The sequence below is a fragment of the Thermobia domestica genome, chromosome 17 (genome assembly GCF_964235325.1).
Source record: "Thermobia domestica chromosome 17, izTheDome1.hap1.1, whole genome shotgun sequence".
Taxonomy (NCBI): Eukaryota; Metazoa; Arthropoda; class Insecta; order Zygentoma; family Lepismatidae; genus Thermobia; species Thermobia domestica.
The window spans coordinates 181,820,793-181,843,287 of record NC_137470.1 but is presented as its reverse complement, the minus strand read 5'-3'; the positions used below and the strand labels follow the sequence as shown (position 1 = coordinate 181,843,287).

General features: G+C 34.2%; 1 protein-coding gene across 1 annotated transcript in view; it reads right to left on the bottom strand.

Moving 5' to 3' along the window:
- Positions 1-19,909, bottom strand: part of LOC145674261 (putative serine protease K12H4.7) — a 43,327-nt gene extending 23,418 nt beyond the window's left edge. The window contains exons 1-5 of the mRNA XM_081744095.1: positions 19,892-19,909; positions 15,754-15,969; positions 11,539-11,720; positions 5,985-6,217; positions 3,008-3,143 (exon numbers count right to left, since the gene is read on the bottom strand). Of these exons, the coding sequence (XP_081600221.1) occupies positions 3,008-3,143; positions 5,985-6,217; positions 11,539-11,720; positions 15,754-15,969; positions 19,892-19,909 (785 nt within the window). The remainder of the gene's footprint in view (positions 1-3,007; positions 3,144-5,984; positions 6,218-11,538; positions 11,721-15,753; positions 15,970-19,891) is intronic.
- Positions 19,910-22,495: the final 2,586 nt, after the last annotated feature.

Genomic DNA, 22,495 nt, shown 5'->3' with positions numbered 1-22,495 from the left:
GATGTGCGCAAGGTGCGCATAATAAGCCATTTACATGATTGTCAGTGTACTCGTAGGAATCTAGTACTTTTTAATAAATTGTATATTTGCTGTTCAAAGGGAAATTCAGGAAATAACACCTGTTTAATTGACGTATGTGTTGGTGATAAGTGTATTCTTTAAAGAGAATTTTTTTCTCCAGAATAGTTTTCCAGAAGTTGAGAAAGTAAATGGCAAAGTTATGACTGGGTGTCTGGGGGCGGAGCCTCCAGCGAGCATTAGCGAGTATCATATACAACCTGATTTACTTCTCGGAATAAGTGTGCATCATTGTTGTAAGTTCCAGGAGACTATGTATCATACTAGAAAATAAATCAACTTATGTTAGTGTTTATAATAATTTATTCATACTTATACAATTAGTAATACGTACAATGTAGTGTCTTTTAGCCTTGTGTCTAAAGCGAAAGTCAAACTATTACCAACTAGAAGTGTTCAGGTTAGAAATCAGATATGTTTGTTCTGGACATTTAAAATATCATGACTTAACTTTCAGTCCATATGCTGTTTACAATATGTTAAGAGTACAAATGCCGAATTTGCACATACAATTGAACGGAAAAATGAAATGAAATCTTTGAGTTTTACGTCCCACGGTTATGAAGGTTAGGCTAAAGGAGACGGTGATTACGAGAAGTGAATGAAATGGTGGAATGAAGAAATTTGCAGTAAATGGGAGAACCTCGAGGAAACCCACGTACCGGTGTTTGTCCACCACAAAGTTCACTTGGCGGGAGCAGGGTTTGAACCCGGGACCCCATGCACTAGAGGTGAACCCTCTAACACTGAGCCACCGCGGCGCCACCAATTGAACGGAATCCTCATATTAGGCACTTTCTGAATAAATAGTGTAAGATTAAATTAAATAGACATTACACGTATTTCATTCAGGAGCTAAATTTTCGAAACGTTCAAGTACATGTCTTATGCTTTTCGTGTTACCATAAAGTTCAAATACTGAATTTCGCATGCCAAAGTAAAGAATTATAACCTGGCTGTTTTGAAGACAAACGGTGATAAATTTTAAAATTATATAAATTGCCCCCTTTCTCTCTTTAGGTGCTAAATTAATACATATATTTTGTGAAACCCAAGCACCGAGTTTCAGATTCATAACTTAAGGGATACAGCATCCTTGTCATAACATTTGAAGCCTTCTTACGCGTCCTTATAATGTGTCGGCGTATTGGATTATACCTTATTTTCGTGAAATAATAATAATAATAATAATAATAATAATAATAATAATAATAATAATAATAATAATAATAATTCCTTGTCGAAGCTTCACATTTGTATCTATAATAGTAGGGCTTGCTCCATTGCTCCATAAGGAATCAGTATCCTCTCGTTCTTTATGTAACTGTACAGAAAATTAAAGGTCGTATTCAACAAGAAAACAATAATTGATATGTTAACCAATTTTTATACACTAAACTAGCCAATGTCATTGTTTAATACTGCTATATGAGTTAGTTTATACCATTAATTATATGGATTTTCAATTGTGAACTCAGCAACGAAACAAAGAGAACTGTAATTTATGATGTTCGTTTATCTATACAATGTTCGGCTTCGATTCCCGGTGGGAACACTCGGTCGAAAATGTGTAAAAGCTTTTCGGGACCAGCCGTCCTGAGTGAGGTTTCCCCGGGGGGGGGGGTTCTCATACATACTAGGCAGCAAATAACGGGATGGTACCTAACATAGGCCTGCAGGTCCCAGGCTGCTTCTTTTCTTCCTATCCTTTTCTCGGATAGTGATCCCCGACGGATATCATCCCTCATACGTGAAGGACTCACATGGTCATAGATGCCGAAAGCCCAGAATTCTAATTCCTAATTCTTAATCCCAATCCTGGACAATGCTCTCTCTTGACTCGGTGAATTTAATAGATGAATGGTAGAAGGAAGAAAGTGGGAGGAAACGGAGGAACCCCGAAGAAACCCACGCACACGGTGCTTGTCCACTACAAAGTTCACTTGGCGCGAACTGGGATCGAACCAGGGATCTCTTGGACCAGAAGTGAACACTTTACCACTGAGCCACCGCAGCCCCACTGAATGTTGTGAAGCCCCACGTAACTCAGCTTGTTAATCAATTCATGATTTTTTTTATGACATGAGTTAATAAACCCGTCATCTTATTTATGAAACTCATTAATTATGATATTGTTAATAAAGCCGTTGGATATGTTACTATGAATAGATCTGTTACTCATGATTAATAAAACCATTACTTACGATATTATTTACCCTAGGAAGAGGCTCCTCGAACCCACTCAGTAATACGTTCATATAATTAAAGATAAAAGAAGTCCATAATTGTAACTGTAGTATAGAATATAAGATAAATAATTATTTGCTGGGCAAATGGGTAAATATTCATTTGTGGGATTCATGAATTGACGCTCTTCGAGCAACGAATTATATAGTGGCCATCACGGATTTGATATAGAATTATAACAATATGCACATTCATCATACATTTCTTCATTAAATGAAAAACATATGATTATTATTTACCAGAAAATTGAATGCTATAAATTATTGTATGTGGCTGTAACAGTAACATAACCATTTGTTCATAAATAGTTGCAATGAGTTACGAGAACAGGGAACTAAGTTTGGACGGAAAGTGAACACAGTCATTTTAATCTTGATAATAGGTCCACGTTTCGTATAACGTTGCGACGAAGCATACATTATACTTCACAAAACTAAAGAGAAAAACATTTCCATTGGTATAGTTATGATCATACTATTAAATTGTTGTTAAAATATATACTTGTTTGCACATCAAGAAAATTAAAATAATATGTATAATCGAAACCTTCTAAACGTGGTTATATTTGTGTACTCAAACATTAAAAACAATCCAATTTGCAAATAATTATAAAGTTAAAAATTAACTGCTAAATAGATTAATTAATATAATTACAAAGATTCAATTATAAATTTTTGCCTACGTGAATAATTCTTGCACTCTTCTTATTCCAGCTTCGTCTTCCAGTAAAGCATCAAGCTGCTTTGTAGCATTTGCAAAGGCTGATACACATGATTCGTTGTAATATGCCAAAGAATCTCGAACAACAGCAAAATATTCTGGAATAAACATGGATAGTTGATATTATTTATAAATAATTCCAGATGTTAAACAGTGCCTAGTAGGTTACAAATGAAAGTTGCAATAGAAAGATAGTGATTTTTCTCTGTTTTCTTTAAAGAAAATAGATTTGTGTTATGCATAGATAATATAACAATATAAGATTTGAATTAGTTTTGATTTTAAAAAAACTATGAAAGATTGAATGATGTAATTCAGATTTCTTAGTTTGACTGTTTCAAATGCTTAATTTAACAAATACCCAAATTATTGTCTATATTTTGGATGAATAATAAAACATTATACACATATACATTCTTTGTAGCAGCATAAGAGAAGATGAACATATTAGTGGGATTTCTACAACACATTTAATATCTTTAATCACTATTTTCTTCTCTTTTTAAAACTTATATATGCAGTGGACGCCTCCAAGTTACTAAACTTCTCAGTTCGCAGGAAAATCAGTTTTGAAACATATTTCATGAACAGTTCTTCCCTCCGATTAAGAACAATATTTCGGGATACTCTTTCACACATTACATATAAACAATACCACGCGTGCAGTAGCGCTTTTTCGGATTTCTTTTAATAAATATATGTTAGACTGTTACAAACAAAGGCATTTTTTTATTTACACTGGCACTATTTTCTTCCACTTTCTCTGCTTATTAGTCCTCATGCTGATTCGATTAATTTAGTGATGTTAATTATTATTATTACAAAGAATTGTACTATTTTCATTATGTATTCTTGATTATAGAAAACACTTACAAGTGAAATACATATAGTTGTAAAAGCTAATCCTTCATCATTATTTTTTTCTTCACTTTTCTTTGTCCAAGGCTAATGTTTAATTGTTATTTAAACGGCAGTTACCATGTATAATCAGTTGGTATATATATTCAATTGTGGACAACTCAGGAACCAAAATACCTGAACAAAATATTTCACACATCAAAAATAAAAAAAAGTGTTAATGTCTACCAACATGTCTAACAAATTTGATCCCGATCGGATAAATAGTATATGTACAAAATTTGAAAATATGATACAAATTCCACCGCTCATAACTTCGGATCCCAAACCCTGTGCAACAAAATATTTTAGACGCATATAATAGCATATCCAGGTACATCGACAAGCCAAATGTTATTTCGATCAGATGATTTACATTTATGAGTTTTTGTTTTCAATAATACGAAAGAAAATTGTATTTCCAATAGCTCGGGAACCATGTAAAACACGGCATTTCACACTCTTACATAGTAGGTGAGGTTCTACCACTACGTCAAGTCTGATTTAGACTGAATTAATAGGTTCTTGCTTTCGAAATATGACCCAAGACTCAAGAATCCAAAGCCAGTACAACGTAACGTTTAACACACTTACATAGTAGTACAATATGAACTATGGTGCCAACTTTGACTTCGATAGTGCAGGTCATCTGAACTCTACAATATACGTCGTGTTCTAGATTTTTCAAGAAAAAATCAAATGAAAGTCGATTTTTTAAAAAATTCATACAGTGTCATGCTTGTATGGCTCGAATATATTAATTCCAATGAGACAATAATTGAGATTACGAACAGTGTTATGCAACAGACCAAGTTCCCAATCCCTGGTACAATGCATATGAATATATAGTTAAGAATGTGTAATTCCCAATCTAAAAGCATTTCAGAACAAGACCCTGAGACAAATATTCGGACCCAGGAGGAATGTGAATGGGAAATGGCGGAAACTTCACAACAAAGAACTGCGTAATTTATATACTTTACCAAACACTGTTAGGGCCATCAAATCTAGGAGGCTCAAGTGAGCAGGTCATGTACCAAGGATGGAAGAAAGTAGGAACGCTTTCAAAGTTTTAACTGGAAATCGAATCAGAAAACATCCATTGGAAGACCTACACGCAGATGGGAGGACAATATTGAGATGGATCTCGTAGAAATACGAATACAAACTAGAAACTGGACCCAGTTGGCTAAGGAGAGAAAGCAATGGAGAGCTTTTGTGAACGCGGCATTGAACCTCCGGTTTCCATAGGCCATAGAGCCAGTTAGTTAATCTCCAATCAATCTGGAGTACTGGAATTGTATACAATGCTCCTAGTGTCGAAATTAAACACGTCTATAATAATCTTAACATTATTTTTGCTAACCAAACATGCACGTAAGGAAAAATAGACGGATTTAAGGAAATAATCCACTTAAATTTCCGCTGTTGTGTGTTATATATCCAAATTACACTTATGCCTGTAAGAACGTAAAAACAACAAATACGTTAAAATGTATACTTGTATCCAATAATGCTAAAACTCCATTATTTCCTGTTGCACAAACGTTTTCTTGTACCCAATAATAAGATGTTTTAATTAATAACATATCTTATATTTTTTGTTTTTAAAACTGACAAACAATGATTCACTTAAATAAGAATAAACAGTATCATTTTCATTAGCTAGCTTAAAAGATGCAAAAATTGTTTCAATTAATCCAACACACTAAGTTTCCTTGTTGACGAAGTAACCATTTATTTATATAAGTAAAACATTCTTCACAAAATTTATAAATAAAATTGTACCACACCATCGAACTATTAAAATACAAATCTAACATAAACTGTAAGAAAATGAAATGTCTTCCTATGTTAATTGAATAAATATTTAGATAGATTAATCATTTTAATTCATAATATTTGATACATGTAATATACAGGTAATGTATATATATGTTTAATAAGTATATATGACTTATTAGTGTTCAGTAAGTATATAATACAATACTTTATTTAATTGCAGATGGAAATTTGAATCATATATATGATATCAATCTTACCCATGAAATCTGCTTTGGCCAAAAGAGGTCCGCTTGATGACACCGCTCCATGTATTAAGTGTGGGTACTTCAGTCTTGCCCATGCAGCCAAGTTACCTGCATAAGAACCTCCATAAACTATCCATTTGGCATCTGTGAGATTGTGTTCCCTTGTCATTCCCTCAATAAATGTTGCAACGTCAGCTAATGCTTGTTCGCTGGTAAGATACACTAAGTTCTCCACGCTTGCAGTTCTGTACAAATGATATAAATATAAGTTATTAAACAAAACGTTTTAACTAATAACATACACATTTTAATACCGCTGTTACCAGTTTTGATTGTACCAAATATTATGTACTTGAAAAAAAAATGATAACTGGAATACTCTTTTTAACCGATTTAGATAAAATGCTTAGAAATAGAAAATGACTCATTATTACTATCCTTCAAAAATTTGAAGTTTGTACCGCACAAATCAATATCTACCATAAAATTACTTTAGACGATAATGTTATGAGGTATTAATTTGTTTGGCTTCCCACATATTTCAATTCTTTAATGTATAATATATATGAGAGAGGGTCAAAGACTAAGGTTACAAGGCCGTCATTTCTGGAGATTCATCTGTTATAGAGGACAAACTATGTGACAACGTGCCTAAACATGTAAGGACAGGCTTTTTACCAAGGATGTTATAAACTATAGGTGATCTGCCCATACAACAAAATCTTGAAGCCATACGTCACAGTTACGACACACCTACTCTGCCCGCTCCGCGCCACCAAGATCTCAATGTTTCGAGCTGACAAACATGGCAGAAACGAGACTAGCCAATCAGATGTACCAGCTCAGACATGCTCAGTTGTTTTTCGCCTTCACTGAGATCATAGGATAAAGATACGTGTAGGCAGATCCTCTAGTTTATAACATCCTTGCTTTTTACCGTGAAGGACCTTCAAACTCATCCCACTATGCGATAAGTGCCTAAACCGATATGGTGACTATATCAAAAAATATTCTAAGGTATCTACTGTGTGTTGGTTGTATTGGTTGTATAAAATATTATATGCAGGTTTCACTGCAAGCTTTGAAATCTTATTTTGTGACCACTCCTCTTAAGAGTAATGGATTAATTTCAACTTAGCGAGTTTTATATTCTTATTATAGTAATTGTTTTCTGTTTTTGGCGTTTTTATTAATGTCTACTTTAAAAAGCGTTTTTTGAAGTCGAAACATTCTTTTTTTAAAAAGAGAAGTTCATTTCCTATTCATATCTGCGTTTTTGAACTCGGTTATTTTTTTTTAAGTTTATTTATTTGCCCAACTTTTTATTGCCCCAGTGGTTTAGTCAGGTATTTTAAACTACTAAAGGTTAGTACACTAACTTGATATAAAGTCATTCTGCGAAACATGCGTGACCATTTATACATGAACGTGCGCACGATATTAACAATATAATTTGTTGAAACGTTTTATGGTCTAACTATAAAACTGTAATTAAATCCTGATAAAATCTATATGGAATCTGCGACAACATATACTACTTGTAACTGTAAAATAATAATAAAAATATGTATACCTGTTATCGGAACGAAAGGGTAGGCATCAAATATAGAATTAGGAGAGGAGAATGTCGAACCGGTGACTAATTTTTGATACCTGGGTTCATTTTTAGTGATGATACGAAGTGTGAAGGTGAAATAAAAACAGGGATAAGAATGATGAATAATGCCTTTAGGAGGAAGAAAATACTATTTTGTGGGACCTTGAATAATGATTTGAGAAAAAGAATTATGAAATGCTTCGTGTGAAGTATTGTGTTATGTGGGTCAGAAACATATGCATTACCCAAAAAATGATTATAAACAAATGGAAAATCTCGAAGTATAGGAAGTGTTAGGAATAGCCAATACAGTGGTTCTTCGTATTCGGAATGATCTTTTTCAGACTTTGGACAACACTATTACTGAAACTATGTGCTTTCTTCCGCATGTCTAAACTCTATTATTATTATTATTATTATTATTATTATTATTATTATTATTATTATTATTATTATTAGGCAGGAATCAGTTCCTAGATTGTCTTGCTATGTTTCATGAACAGTATAACTACAATTGCAACTATAGTTTATAAATAGCTTTTTCCAAGGTGCTAACTATACCCCAGAAATCCGCTTCTGCTTGGCCTGCCACCACGCATCTCTTATGTATCAGCCTTTACATCAAGAGTGATTTTCGTGCATTTACTCTTAACATTTCCTCAATTTCGCCCTGCGGGGGGCTTTGCCCCCAGAACCTGTATTTACTTGGCCTACGGTTTTGCGCCTTCTAAACCGACAATTCTACCAAATTTCCAGTTTCTTTCCATTTTTCAACCATCTAAAAGAAGATTTCGCATGAGAAGAAAACGCCCTTTTGAATAGCACTATAATATATTCACCCCCTTTTAAACCCCTTAAAAACTAAAAATATCCACTTTCGGCAATTTTTCTGAGGGTTAGTACCGGAAGGCTACAGTCATGCCAAATTTCATCATTCTAATTCTGCCCGAAAGGGCCAAACATTTTGGGGTGTAAAAGATTTCCTATCTAAATAACAGAGGAAAGATTTTTTAAGTTCCTCATAAAACTACTCTAAAGTTGGAATTTTTTAGTTTTGCTGATGTGCTTAGGTACGCTGACGAAAACGTACAAGCATACAGTATTTCATTTTTTTCCAATTCCAAGTATCTAAAATATGAGATTATACGTCCGAAAATATAACCATTTAAATAACATAGGGAATTTCTTCATCCCCCTTTAGACTCCTTAAAAATTAACAATATTTACTTTTGGCAATTTTCCTGTGAACTAGTTCTGGAAGTCGACAATCATCCCAAATTTAATCATTCTAACCCTACTGGAAGTTCCCATTAATTTTGGGGTGTAAAAGGTGTCCCATATAAATAACATAAGGAAGATGTTTCAGTTCTTCATAAAACAACTACAAAGTTGGATTTTATTTTATTTTTTTAAGGACTTACTACGATAACGCTAATGAAAACGTACAATCATACCAAATTTTAAGTCTTTGTTCCAATTCCAAATACCTAAAATACGAGATTAAAGTTCCAAAGTGGCCCACTTATAACATGAGGTTTTTTTTTTCATCCCCCTTTGGCCCCGTAAAAATTAAAAGTTTTCACTTTGGCAATTTTCCTGTGGGTTAGCCTCGGAATCATGCGAAATTTCAACTTTCCACGTCAACCGGAAGTACCCCTTTATTTTATATCAGTTCGTGTAGTTTTGTATATACGTAGTTAGGATAGGATTAGGATAATATGTTTATCTATGCCAATACTTTGAATCTCTTTGTTAGGTTATATACTACTAAATACTCGTACGACATAATTCTAGCAGACTAACTGAACTGGCCAGATACAGAACTTTTGTCGTAACAACGTAAATATTTACCTAAAGTTATAATTGCTCTAAAACAATCAACCCCTAGTGATCAGAATATGAGTTTAGATTATAGGTGACTATAGCATGTAATCGACGTGTATAATTGTATTGAGTTATTAAATAGATTTTCTTTGTTAAAAATGTAGCCAAAATGTTATTCATGCCCAGAAATTGATTCCATAATGCATCATATTTGAGTATCTGAGTATCATTAACTTGATCGGACAGGAACAATACCGTCGTTTACAGTATAACGAAAGACCACACAGATATATCTGTGACCAGTAAGTAAAATATACACTGCAAACAATTCTCTCATTTCAACTTCCCCTTCTTTTGACGTATAAATGTATAATAGTGTCATAGGAAGAGAAATTGGAAAGTAAATTGAGTACACACTGTTTAATGATGCATTCACATAGTACATAATAGGTATGTGATACACAAGGGACTATTTAATACACTTTCATATTATATCTCTGGAAGGGTTCTTTCTTTCGCGATGAGTGGTCAGCCATGCTCGGATAAAGTTCTTTTAATTATTTATATTTATTCTCCTTACCCCACATAAGAAATTCTGCAAGCTACACTTGTACAAAGGGCGTTGAATAAACCGATATGCTCAATGTAAACCCAGATTAATTGAAACGCTTAATGTAAATGCGCTTAGTATTTCTGACTACTTAGGGTTTAATACGTGTGTCGACCATCGTTCATAGGACAAAATCCAAGCTTATAATGAACGAAATGAAACATAATATATATATTTGTTTTTGTCAATTATTACTGTCGAAATGAAGTTAGTTCACTACATTGCTCAAACTACTTTGCTGGGTTTTGTTAATTAAGTAGTTGTCTATTTATATTCCATATACTCCGAGTGTAGCACATCTTAACTATATATAAAACTACATGAACTGACATAAATTAAAAGGGTACTTCTGTTTGATGTGGAAAGTTGAAATGATTTTAGTTTTCCGGAAATAACCGACAGGACAATTGCCAAAAGTGAATATTTTTAATTTTTAGGGGGTCTAAAGAAGGGATGAATAAATTCTCCATGTTATTTAAGTGGGCCTTTTTTAACCTATAATCTCATATTTTAGGTACTTAGAATTGGAATAAAAACTTGAAATTCCGAATGTTTTTACGTTTGCTATAGAATTATTAAACAAAGTCATTAAAATAAAAAATTTCCAAATTTAGATTGGTTTTAAGGGAAACTGAAAAATCTTTTCCATGTTATTAATATGGGAAATATTTTTCACCCCGAAATTTTTAGGCACTTATTGTAGGGCTACAATGGTCAAATTTGACATGATTGTAGGCTTTTGGACTAGCCGACAGAAAAATTGTCAAAAGTGAACATTTTCAATTTTTAGATGTTCTAAAGGGAAGATGAAGAAATTATCCAAGTTATTTAAATGGGTCTTTTTAGGCGTATAATCTCATATTTTAGGTACTTGGAAATTGAATACGAACTTGAAATTCGACATGTTTGTATGTTTCCGTTAGAGTTACCTAAGTAAACCATCAAAGATAAAAATTTCCAACTTTAGAGTGGTTTTATGGGGAACTGAAAAATCTTCCTCATGTTATTTATATGGGACGTCTTCTACACCCCAAAATGTTTAGGAACTTTCGGCAGGATTAGAATAATGAAATTTGGCATGCTTGTTGCCTTCCGGGACTAATCTACATGAAAATTATCAAAAGTGAATATTTTTAATTTTTAGGGGGTCTAAAGGGAAATGACGGAATCTCCATGTTATTTAAATAGACGTTTTCTTGGAATAAAAATATTCTATCTTTTATATAGCTCAGGTTGGAAAAGAAACTTGAAATTCGTTACAATTGTGAGGCCGTAGGCTGAATAAAGGTAGGGTTGTGGGGGTGAATCCCCTCAGCTGGCTAAATTTAGAAAATATGAAGAGCAAATGCACGAAATTCACTATTGATGGAAAGGCTAACACGTAAGAGATGCGAGGCCGTAGGCCGAGTAAACGCAAGGGTCTGAGGGTAGAGCCCCCAGCTAGACAAAGGTTAGTTATGATATGAAACTCAAACGAACAATACTTTATAACATGCTAGATGATGTTCATACAACAAATAAAAGTGAAAACTTACTCCGTTGGACGACTATCTCCATAATAGCGATGTTCCAACACGAAACAAATAGCTCCATATTGCTCAGCATACCTAATCCACGCTCCAGTTACTAGCCAAGAATCCAATGCAGGCGATTCCCCTTCAATCAACAGAAAAGCAGGGCCACCTGGTTTATAATTCTCATTGCTTGAGTAGTACAACTGTTTAGTAAAATAGAAAAAAAAAACAGAATTATAAAGAGAAAATTGATAAGGACGAAATAAAACAAGGTTGTTTTATTTGTACCAGTTAGGAACAAGACACGTATATGCTATGTGATCAAAAGTGACTGTACATCTGTATCTGCAAAAGTTTTTCGAAGGACTCACAAGGGACATCACCCAATTGTCCGGCTCCGATTTCAATGAATTTTTTATTGCTGATTAGAGGACATGTATTCATTACTTGTGATGACAGAAATTTTTGCCATGGTGCAAGTTTTCTATTTTTTAATAATTTTTAAAGGTTGTGATGTGGTTAATAGAGATTACTACAGAAGTCCCTTACTACCCTTTGTAAACGGAGTGCTAATGAAAGAACAACCATGTAGATACGTATAGGGCCTAGGGGGAAGTCGTATGGTACGTATGGCCTTGACGGCAGCCATCTTGAAATCCGCCATTTTGAATTAAGGTCAAGTTTCTAAAATAGGAATAGGGCAATATGATACATAATTTCGGGCTAGAATTTAATCAGGAAGACAATGGTGAAATTAGTTTTAAGATGCAACCATTTGGTGAAAAGTTACAGGTATATTAATTGTTTATACTTACTATGTGCGTAAGTCCCTTACCTCCGCTTCTAACCCGCGTATTAATGATAATAAGTGGATAATGGTTTCGGTAATACATATTATGCCTAGAGGGAAGTAATACGATAAGGGTATCATTGACGGCAGCCATTTTGAATTAAAGTGAAGTTTTGAAAACTGAAAACCATAGCATGTGGCACCACATTTTAATAGTAAAATTTCCCCCAAAGCCAATGGTATGCTTATTTTTGTTCTATAGTTAACCAATATGAATTTATGACTCTTCTAATGTGCACGAAACGTCCATTATTCGATCTTTCAAATGGGCAACACTCCTAATTTTCATCGCATGTTTTAAGACTCCAACTGGCACTTTGCAATTGTTTCCATGGCTCATGTTTTCTAAATTTATTTTCTTTTTTTAAGAGTTGCGATTTGTCAGTTCATGAATAATGTTGGGATAACCGTCCAGCAATCTTTCTGAAGTTTGAAGACTTGCCATGTAATTACTAATTTCATAGGCAATGTAATTATTTATTTCCTATACCTGCCCTTCAAAAACTCGTTTACTGACATGAATCATCGCAGAACGAAAGAACTCCAACTTTGAATTCAGACAATGCCGGAGACGTAGCTTGTAATGGATAGTAGATGAGACGAGAAGTAAGTTGAAAATTCACTTCAAAAAAAGAAACGAAATATGATTGTTGTGTAAATCAATGGTCTTTTGTTTTGTTTTATATTTATTTGTTTATTGTATATTTATTTATTTATTTATTTTCTATGGCAATATTTTAGCTAGTCAGACAAAAAAGTCATTCGTTTTCTAGCGATTGTTGTCGATGGTTCATGTTTGTAAGATTTATAATCAGTATTGATCAGGAACTCGATTAAGTTACACCTCTATATAAACAAGTTACCTGTTTTCATATTTTGTTCACGGTATAAACAGTGTGTTGGGAACAGTCACATTATGTCCCTTTGATATTTTCTATCATTGATGCTGTTCCTTTAAAGTTATAAAGTCGTATTTATTAAAAAAAAAAATACTGTTTGTCGTTTGCGCAACATGTAGGCTACATTTCATGATAATTTTGAGTTCTTGTTACACCAATTTCTTATAATTTCATTTGTATTTCTTTACATCGCATAGGTCCATAGGTACCTCATGTACTCTGGATTAAAATAAATAATTACACTGCCTAGGAAATTAATAATTACATGGCAAGTCTTCAAAATTCAGAAAAATTGCTGGATGCTTATCCCAACATTATTCATGAACTGACAAATCGCAACTCTTAAAAAAAGAAAATAAATTTAGAAAACATGAGCCATGGAAACAATTGCAAAGTGCCAGTTGGAATCTTAAAACATGCGATGAAAATTAGTAGTGTTGCCAATTTGAAAGATCGAATAATGGACGTTTCGTGCACATTAGAAGAGTCATAAATTCATATTGGTTAACTATAGAACAAAAATAAGCATACCATTGGCTTGTGGGGAAAATTTACTATTAAAATGTGGTGCCACATGCTATGGTTTTCAGTTTTCAAAACTTCACTTTAATTCAAAATGGCTGCCGTCAATGATACCCTTATCGTATTACTTCCCTCTAGGCATAATATGTATTACCGAAACCATTATCAACTTATTATCATTAATACGCGGGTTAGAAGCGGAGGTAAGGGACTTACGCACATAGTAAGTATAAACAATTAATATACCTGTAACTTTTCACCAAATGGTTGCATCTTAAAATTAACTTCACCATTGTCTTTCTGATTAAATTCTAGCCCGAAATTATGTATCATATTGCCCTATTCCTATTTAGAAAACTTGACCTTAATTCAAAATGGCGGATTTCAAGATGGCTACCGTCAAGGCCATACGAACCATACGACTTCCCTCTAGGCCCTATACGTATCTAATTGGTTGTTCTTTCATTAACACTCCGTTTACAAAGGGTAGTAAGGGACTTCTGTAGTAATCTCTATTAACCACATCACAACCTTTAAAAATTATTAAAAAATAGAAAACTTGCACCATGGCAAAAATTTCTGTCATCACAAGTAATGAATACATGTCCTCTATCACCAACAAAAAATCCATTCAAATCGGAGCCGGACAATTGGGTGATGTCCCTTGTCAGTATTAATGCAATATTAACATAGACTATCGTGATTAGAATGTGCTGGAAACGGGTACCTCTTTTTGACCGTTCAAGATGACGGAAACATGCTTACCAATCTAGAAAATAACAATATTTATAGCACAGGGCTATTAAATCATTCATCACCTGATATGGGCAGGTGACTACACAGACTGTGAACTTATCAATTGCTGGATCAGTGTTACCGGATATATATGATGACAGCACATATTCAAACCCATATACCTGTATTATTTTATTCTATGAAATATTAGACATATAGCTACGTTGTATTGAAATATACAGTAAGTGCGATGTATAGTAAAAATTGCGAATTTTATTGGTGTATATTGCATCATTAACGCAGTTGGTAAGAAGTTAGGACTTTATGAGAATGTAATGAAATTTAATTGAAATTCATATGCAAGTTTTATTAAAAAGTTGTGCAAGAAGATAAATACAAGAGCTGGGTAAAAAGTAATTGCAACATTATTATAATTCGTACCTGGTTCTATGGACAGAAGAACAACTGTTACATTCCTTTAATGTGATCGCCTCTCATGTCTATTGCCTTCTACAACACGTATGGAATGCACCGTACACAAGTCAGTGCGTCAAACTTTGTTGATGTTCCGCAGAGATCGCCATACGGCACGGGTGATGGCTTCTCTTGTGTTGTGGCGCTTCCCGCGAAATGGTTCCTTTATTTTTTGCCAAAAGATCGTCACGAAGTTCCTAAAACGATCATTGTGCACTGCGCTTTCATACCATTTCAATCTTGACCCACGCTTGTTCGTCTTTCTGAAACATATTGTTATGAGGCTTTCACTTTCCACCTCTGCTTTACGGCACTGGTGCTTTTGACTGAATAATGCACAGTCTTTACTATTCGCCACACTTCATTGTCTCACACTCCCTTATCAGATACGAAACTCTTGTGCCCTTGAGACATAGCCCTCTGACGTGAGAATACAGTTGCCACTACTTTTTATCATACCTATGTAAATATCACATCTTCGAAATCATTAGCAGATAAATAACATAGCACTAAAGTTTAGACTGCTCTAAAGTTGTTATTTACTAATAGTGCTTATGCTAGTGTTTGTATTAAACGTGCACTGTGATTCCCCTTGCGTACTTTATATTTTGTTATGCTGGGATCTCATGATCGTTAACAATCGTTACTATACATTAGTATATTTGATAGCAAATATACAGTAATAAATTCTTCTGAGTAACACCTCATTTTCTCATTATACTCAGAAATACAAATTGAGGTAACGTCATTCCTTACTTGTTTAAAAGTTCTCGAGTCTGTTGGATTGAAGTGATCTACTGGCTGCTCGAACCATTGCTTATCAGCCCGAGGTGCATTATCTGGGACTTTAGGTGGAAGCACAAACCCACTTCTTAATCGTCCATGGTGAAACTCTCGTGACAAGACATCGTCATTTGCACTTAGGAAAACGGCAAGAAGCACGAGAAGATTGTTCCACTTCATTTTCATAACCTGCAAAAATAAAATAGTAAACTGTTACGCTATCAGAATTAATAAATTTATACACATAATATCACATTACGTGTAAAATCTATACAAAAAAAAAAATACAAACTATCATATGTCCATATTACTTAAAGTTTCTTTCTGTATTCGAAATTTTAGAATCTAAACTCAAAACTAAAAGACAAACAAAAGTTTGAAAAGTAATGGAAATATTTAACGTGGTTTATTACCATAAATTAATAAAAAAATTCACAATTATCTAGAACTTCCAGTAAGATTTAAATTGAACGTAAATACTATTATTCAGAGCTAGAGTGAATTATAGATACTTGCAAGGACACATAAATTTTACTCCTATAAATTATTGCATATAATATTAAAACTATTCTAATATATGTATTGGCACGATTACTTACGTGCCTATAAGTGCAGTAAATATAAAAATGTGTATAAACCCAAAAGTATCAAGCTATGCTTAAGTTATTGACTAACTCTCAACTAGCAAAATCGAAACATTGTTTCATCGATAGTGTTTGCCTACCGTGTGAAATGGAGAGCAATCAACAATTTAATTATGCCACGGAAAAAGTTTTTTTTCGTCGTACATAAAAAAAAAATATAGACAAGCTGTGAAGGAAAACCGTCCAATGAAATATATTTTCTGTAAAGACATTTCGTTTATTATTGTTAGATTTCTTTTCCAAATTTGAAAGATTGAATTTGAAAAAAAAGATCCACTGTTTTTTGTTCTATAGGTACAAATCTATCAAATCATGTTTGTTATCACGTTAAGAATGATATAAGCAATCGCTTCCGCTTAAAGTTTGACAAGGTACATTCGCGAAGTGTTCCCTCGGGATACGTCTAAAATTGACCTAAATGCAAAGTTCTCCCCGTTCCAAAGTGTATTGTACTAATTTTAGCGGCCCATACGGGTAATATTCATATTTATGGGTCTTTATATAACCGGAATTCATACTCTACTATAACGCTTGGACACATAATTGCTTTTAGTTTCTTTAGATGTAACTGAACATGAATGTGCGCATATGTAAAACAAATTGGATCAAGTACTGCTTCTCTGACACGTGTTATCCACACCAGCCGTCATCTTGGATCCGTCATATTGGATTCAACTTTCGGTTTTTCAAATGGGAATAGGTGCATGTGATACATCAAATTCATACAAAATTTGCTCGGAAATTCACCGGTGTATTGAGTTTTACGGTAGCTTGCACCATTTACAAGGTATTGCATGTTATATGTGAAGCATTTCACAAATTCAACAATTAAAAGTTGTGCAGGGCCCCGTTGGTATATGTGATCTTTTACGTGATTTATTGTTGACGAAATGTTTTCTGAACGTACATACACACAGACACACAGACGTAAATAGGATATGGTAGATCTTCACCAAAATCTGGTCGTATCTAGATTTACATTAGGCATTTTGTTCATAATATAATACTTCCTTGTTATACGTGGTATAACATGGAAGTAACGACAATCGCTCACGTAAATGTTCTAAGATTATGATACCAATGTTGTACAGAGTTTGTTTACACCTAAAGTACTTTTCAAGTTAGAAATTGTTTGATTTGTCAACATCAAAAACGTAAGCGTGACTTATATTTGTCTGCAATGTATATTGACGAAGTGCCTAGAGGGATTAAACATGTAATATCTCGCAAATGGTAAAAGCTACCGTACAACTCACTACACCAATGAATTTACGAGAAATTTTATATGAATTTGATGTATCACATGCACCTATTCCCATTTGAAAAAAAAAATGGAAAGTTGAATCCAATATGACGGATCGAAGATGTCGGCCGGTGTGGATAACACATGTCACAGAAGCAGTACTTGATCCAATTTGTTTTGCATATGCCCACATTCATGTTCAGTTACATCTAAAGAAACTAAAAGCAATTTTATGACCGAGCGTTATAGTAGTATAGTAGTATAGTATAGTATGATATAGTAGTATAGTATAGTATTTTTTAAATATAATAAAATCAAACCGGAAAAAATCTTATGAATTCTATTCTCTGCACCGCTATATATCATCACTTCCGAAATTAACAGCTTTCTATCATACATGGTGAAGTAAAAATCTGTATGCATGTGCTACGGGGTGTCTATAGGTGAGGGCGCAACCTATGTCGACAGCGGCGAACACTTGAAATCTGCCGTCTTGGATTTTGGTTACATTTTCTTTTCTTTTCTTTTCTTTTCTTTTTTTTCTTTTTTTTAACAGGAAGGGGATCACATCGCGTATCATTTTACATTGCCTTTTTCTGAGAAATACACCTGTGTAATTCGCTTTGCGGTATCTTTATTTGTGTAGGGGTTATGACCTGTTAAAATTTAAAATTTCAAGGAGGTGATCAATTTTCTTTATCGTTGCAGGTGATCCACAATGGCACTTACACAGGAGAAACGCATTTCAATTGTGTTGTGAGTGGTGGACAAAGTAACAGAGTTATTGCTGCTGACTTCAATGCACGGGATCCCGAGATAAATAACATTTCACATATGACAGTTTCAAAGTTATTGTACAAATTTCCTGAAACAGGTTCTATGGCAGACAAGCCACGCAGTGGAACGTCCAAGAGCACCCACCGACGAAGAGAGTGCAACAACAATTATGGCATTGTTTGTGAAAAGTCCACATCAGTTAGCGTTCAGTGTCAGTTAGCTTGCAATCCTTCGTGTGTTGCAAGCACACAAATGCCATAACTATAAATTACAGTTGTAACATTATCTCCTGGTTACAGTTGTAACATCATCAGTGTTAACATCATCTCTTGGAGTTTGCAGGTTCCAGGTCACTGCATAGGTAGGAGGGGTCCTATGAAATGGCCACCACGGTCCCCTGATCTCACAGCTCTTGACTTTTATCTGTGGGGTCATTTGAAATCAATCGTTTATGAGTTAAAAATCAACAACGTAGCCCGTCTCTGTCGGCGTACTGAGTAGGCGTGTGCCTCTGTTGACCCACAGACCCTACGACGTGTGCAGCAGGAGTACTAAAACGACTCAAATTGTGTATCCAGCGCAATGGAGGTAATATTGAGCATATGCTGTAATGCCGACCCTGACAAGTGTCCCAAATTTTAACAAGGTAATACCTCCTATACAAATAAAGATGTCGCAAAAAGGATTGTACATGTGTATTCCTCAGAAAGAGGTAGCGTAAAACGATATGCGACATGAACCTTTTCTCATTTAAAAAAGTAACCCAAATCCAGGATGACGGATTTCAGGATTTCCGCCGCCGTCGCCATGGTTTCTATAAGTTGCACCCGATCTATAGACACCTCCTACCATACGACATTATGATTCCTTACAAGGTTCGACTTTTATAGGGGTGCATCCATACTTTTACTTCACCCTGTATAATAAACAAATATAATATTTGTAAACTTAAATTTGGATTGTACGGACAAAAAAGAAATACATTCTTAAAGGAAATACATAGTTGAAAAAGCAAGCTAATAAATGACATCATTTAAGGAAGATATTTGAGGAATATGGTCAGAAAACACCCAACCCAAATAAATGTTCCTGATTCTTTCTCTGTGCATGTTCATCATCAAAATCCACTTTTCATTCTTTGGTGAATTTTGGTTGGATAAATCCCTTGTTTGCCAAAATAAATAAATAAATGAATAAAAAAATAACAATAATAATAGAAAACATCTCATTTTGGTACATGATTTTTTCTATTGTAGTCATTTCCATACAATTTTTCCGCCCTCATTCCTACTACCAATTTGATGTTACCAGGTGTAGGCAACTTTTATAAATGTTAACTATATGATATGACTGTATGAAACTGATATGCAATTTTCTTCTATAATTTGGAAAGAAAACCAGTTGATATTGATAAGTAAATATACATCTGATTTCAACTCAGACATACCGCGTTCGCTGTAACCATTATCCGTAAGTGCTTTCTTTAGCACTTTTTAGAGCTCCCAAGAGATTGTTTATTGTAATATTATGTGTTTGTCTTTGAATTAAACAATGTAAACTTCATGGGAAAAGATCTCAAATGTTTAAAATGAATTTAAAAACTTGCAATATATTTTATGGCTTGAACTCATTCATTGTATTTACATTAACTCAGTGGAGAAAAAAATTCAATTTTCGAACAGCGTTTCACATTCGTAAATCCTGAAACCATTCGATTCGAAAAGTACCTCAGATGAGGGTAGTATTGAATTTAGCCTTCGTGACCTGTGTAGAGTATTCACATTGCACAACAATTTCAGTTCAACTTTTTTCAATCTTCAGTAGTCACAGCGTTATGAACTTATCAGCACGGACTCCCAAAGCGTTATGACAACGCTGCAGAATGTCTTTAGTAAGCATGCCCTTCTGCAAGATATTCCTATTGGACGTTGTCGCTGGGCACTGGGACACGTAACTATTTACGGAACGAGTGTGTCAACACAGAGGCCAAGAACAAGGTGTTGTGCTGCAATGAAGCATTCTCTTCCGTTCTCTCACCTTAACATTTATTTACCATATAGGATGTGCTCCCACTTGCATACGGATTACACAAGGCCAACAAATCTTTCTACGAATGAAACTTTCTTGGCAACTGTCAGACGTCGCCGAGTACTGGTCGCCAAGATGATATGATTCCTACGTGATTGCACATTGGACACTATCATTTCATTCATATATATTTAGTGCTGGCACTAGCCGTTAGTATTACCAAGATTTCACCGTTCCACTGAGTATTCGGCACATTCTTCTAGGATATCTAGAATATATCGACCTCGGAGAACGTTTAGAAATACATGCAAATCTATAGGCGATTGATGATGATAATACGGTCTTTAGTTATGGTATCCTCACTTTTGTTTGTGCAGTTGAAATACATACACTTATTTCAGGCTGTCTTTCTGTTTTGTATGTCATCTATTACAATTATCGCTATTTATCACTTATTTTCTAGTAATGTACTATATATTTAATTTATTTTTTTTTGTTTATCCTTATCACGTTCTCACATTCCTGTGTGAACTTTTGTTTCTTTTAGTGCTTTCTCTTGATGCACTTGTTTCAACTTCACTATCTTCGAAGGTTTATTTTGAATGTTTAACGCAGAGAATGTAGCAGGAGTTGGTAATATCCTCACCGGGACAAATAGCCTCGATCGCTACTGTCATCATTTAGAAATAGGTAAAAGTCTTCCAATGGATAATGTTATGAAAATTTTTTTGAATCAATGATTACCATTTACTAAGTTATGAAACTAAAGACAAGTATGATACTCTGTATTAAAGATCCTCCATAGGTTAGTTTCATATTACGGCTATTATTTAATAAAAGTGATTTTTCTTGTTTAGCGTCCCACGGTTGTCTCCATTAAGATATAAGGGACGATTGAACAACGAAAATGAGTGATTGTGAAATTAATTGTTTGTGGTCTTTCGCCAAGAATACCAACAGGGATCGCGTACACCAGAGGAGGACTATCACTTAAATGTTGTTTGTAAAATATATATTGGTTTCTATAGAATGATATAGCTACAGCATCAATAAAATGTTGTGCTTAATATACCTCAATGATAACTTCATGTTTATTAATATAAAATAATTAAAACAATTTACTTCTATAATTTTCACTTAATGTTGTTAAGGACTCTTATTATAAGTATGCAAGTACTTATCAACTTAATGGAAACATATATATAACAAGAATTTCAGAAATGATCAAAAAATGGATCAAAACGTTCCCGTCTTGGCCAATAATTAGCTTTTTGCATTAGGGGTCACAAAATTTTTGAACGACCCCTAAATCGATTTCTTTACGGAATAAGCATATCGTAGTGAGTTAAGTGATAGTTTAGGTTTGGCTACACTGTATGTATTATTCCAGATATAAGGCGTAAAAGAAAAATTTTGACTGAAATATATTGGATCTTTTGACTCCAAATTAATCTGATAAACTTACCAGATTAATTTGGCACTTGAACAGACTTCGCCCTTGAAACAGCTTTAATGGAACGAGGAAATGAGTAAGAGAAGTTGTAAATAACTGTAAATGTAATGTTACCCCTTTTCGCGTGCAATGTATCACTCAATTCCCTGTGAGAGTATGAAGAAGAAAATCTGCGCTACTTTTGCTCTCTGAAACGGGCAACAATGCTCAAGTATGTATAGGTCAAGGAATTGTGTGGGCAAGGATAGTACTCATCTTTATTTCAATATTCCTCAAATCACACTGTAACAGATAGAGCTCTTTGAATGAGTGCATTACCATCCCGGTTTATGGCGTTATTGCTCAGAAACAACATCTGAACCATACAATTCGCGTGCTCTCCTTAAATTGCAGCATAGCTAGAGACGGTGACACGAGCTGTAACCCTCAAAGCAGAACCCATTGAAAAACACAATATTGCGATCCACAGTATCAGAGAGCCGCCGCCATGTTTCACAGATTATCAGAGCAACTGCGGGTTATGTGATATTTTAGTCCTTCTGCACAAATAAACATTGGTCATGGTTTGAC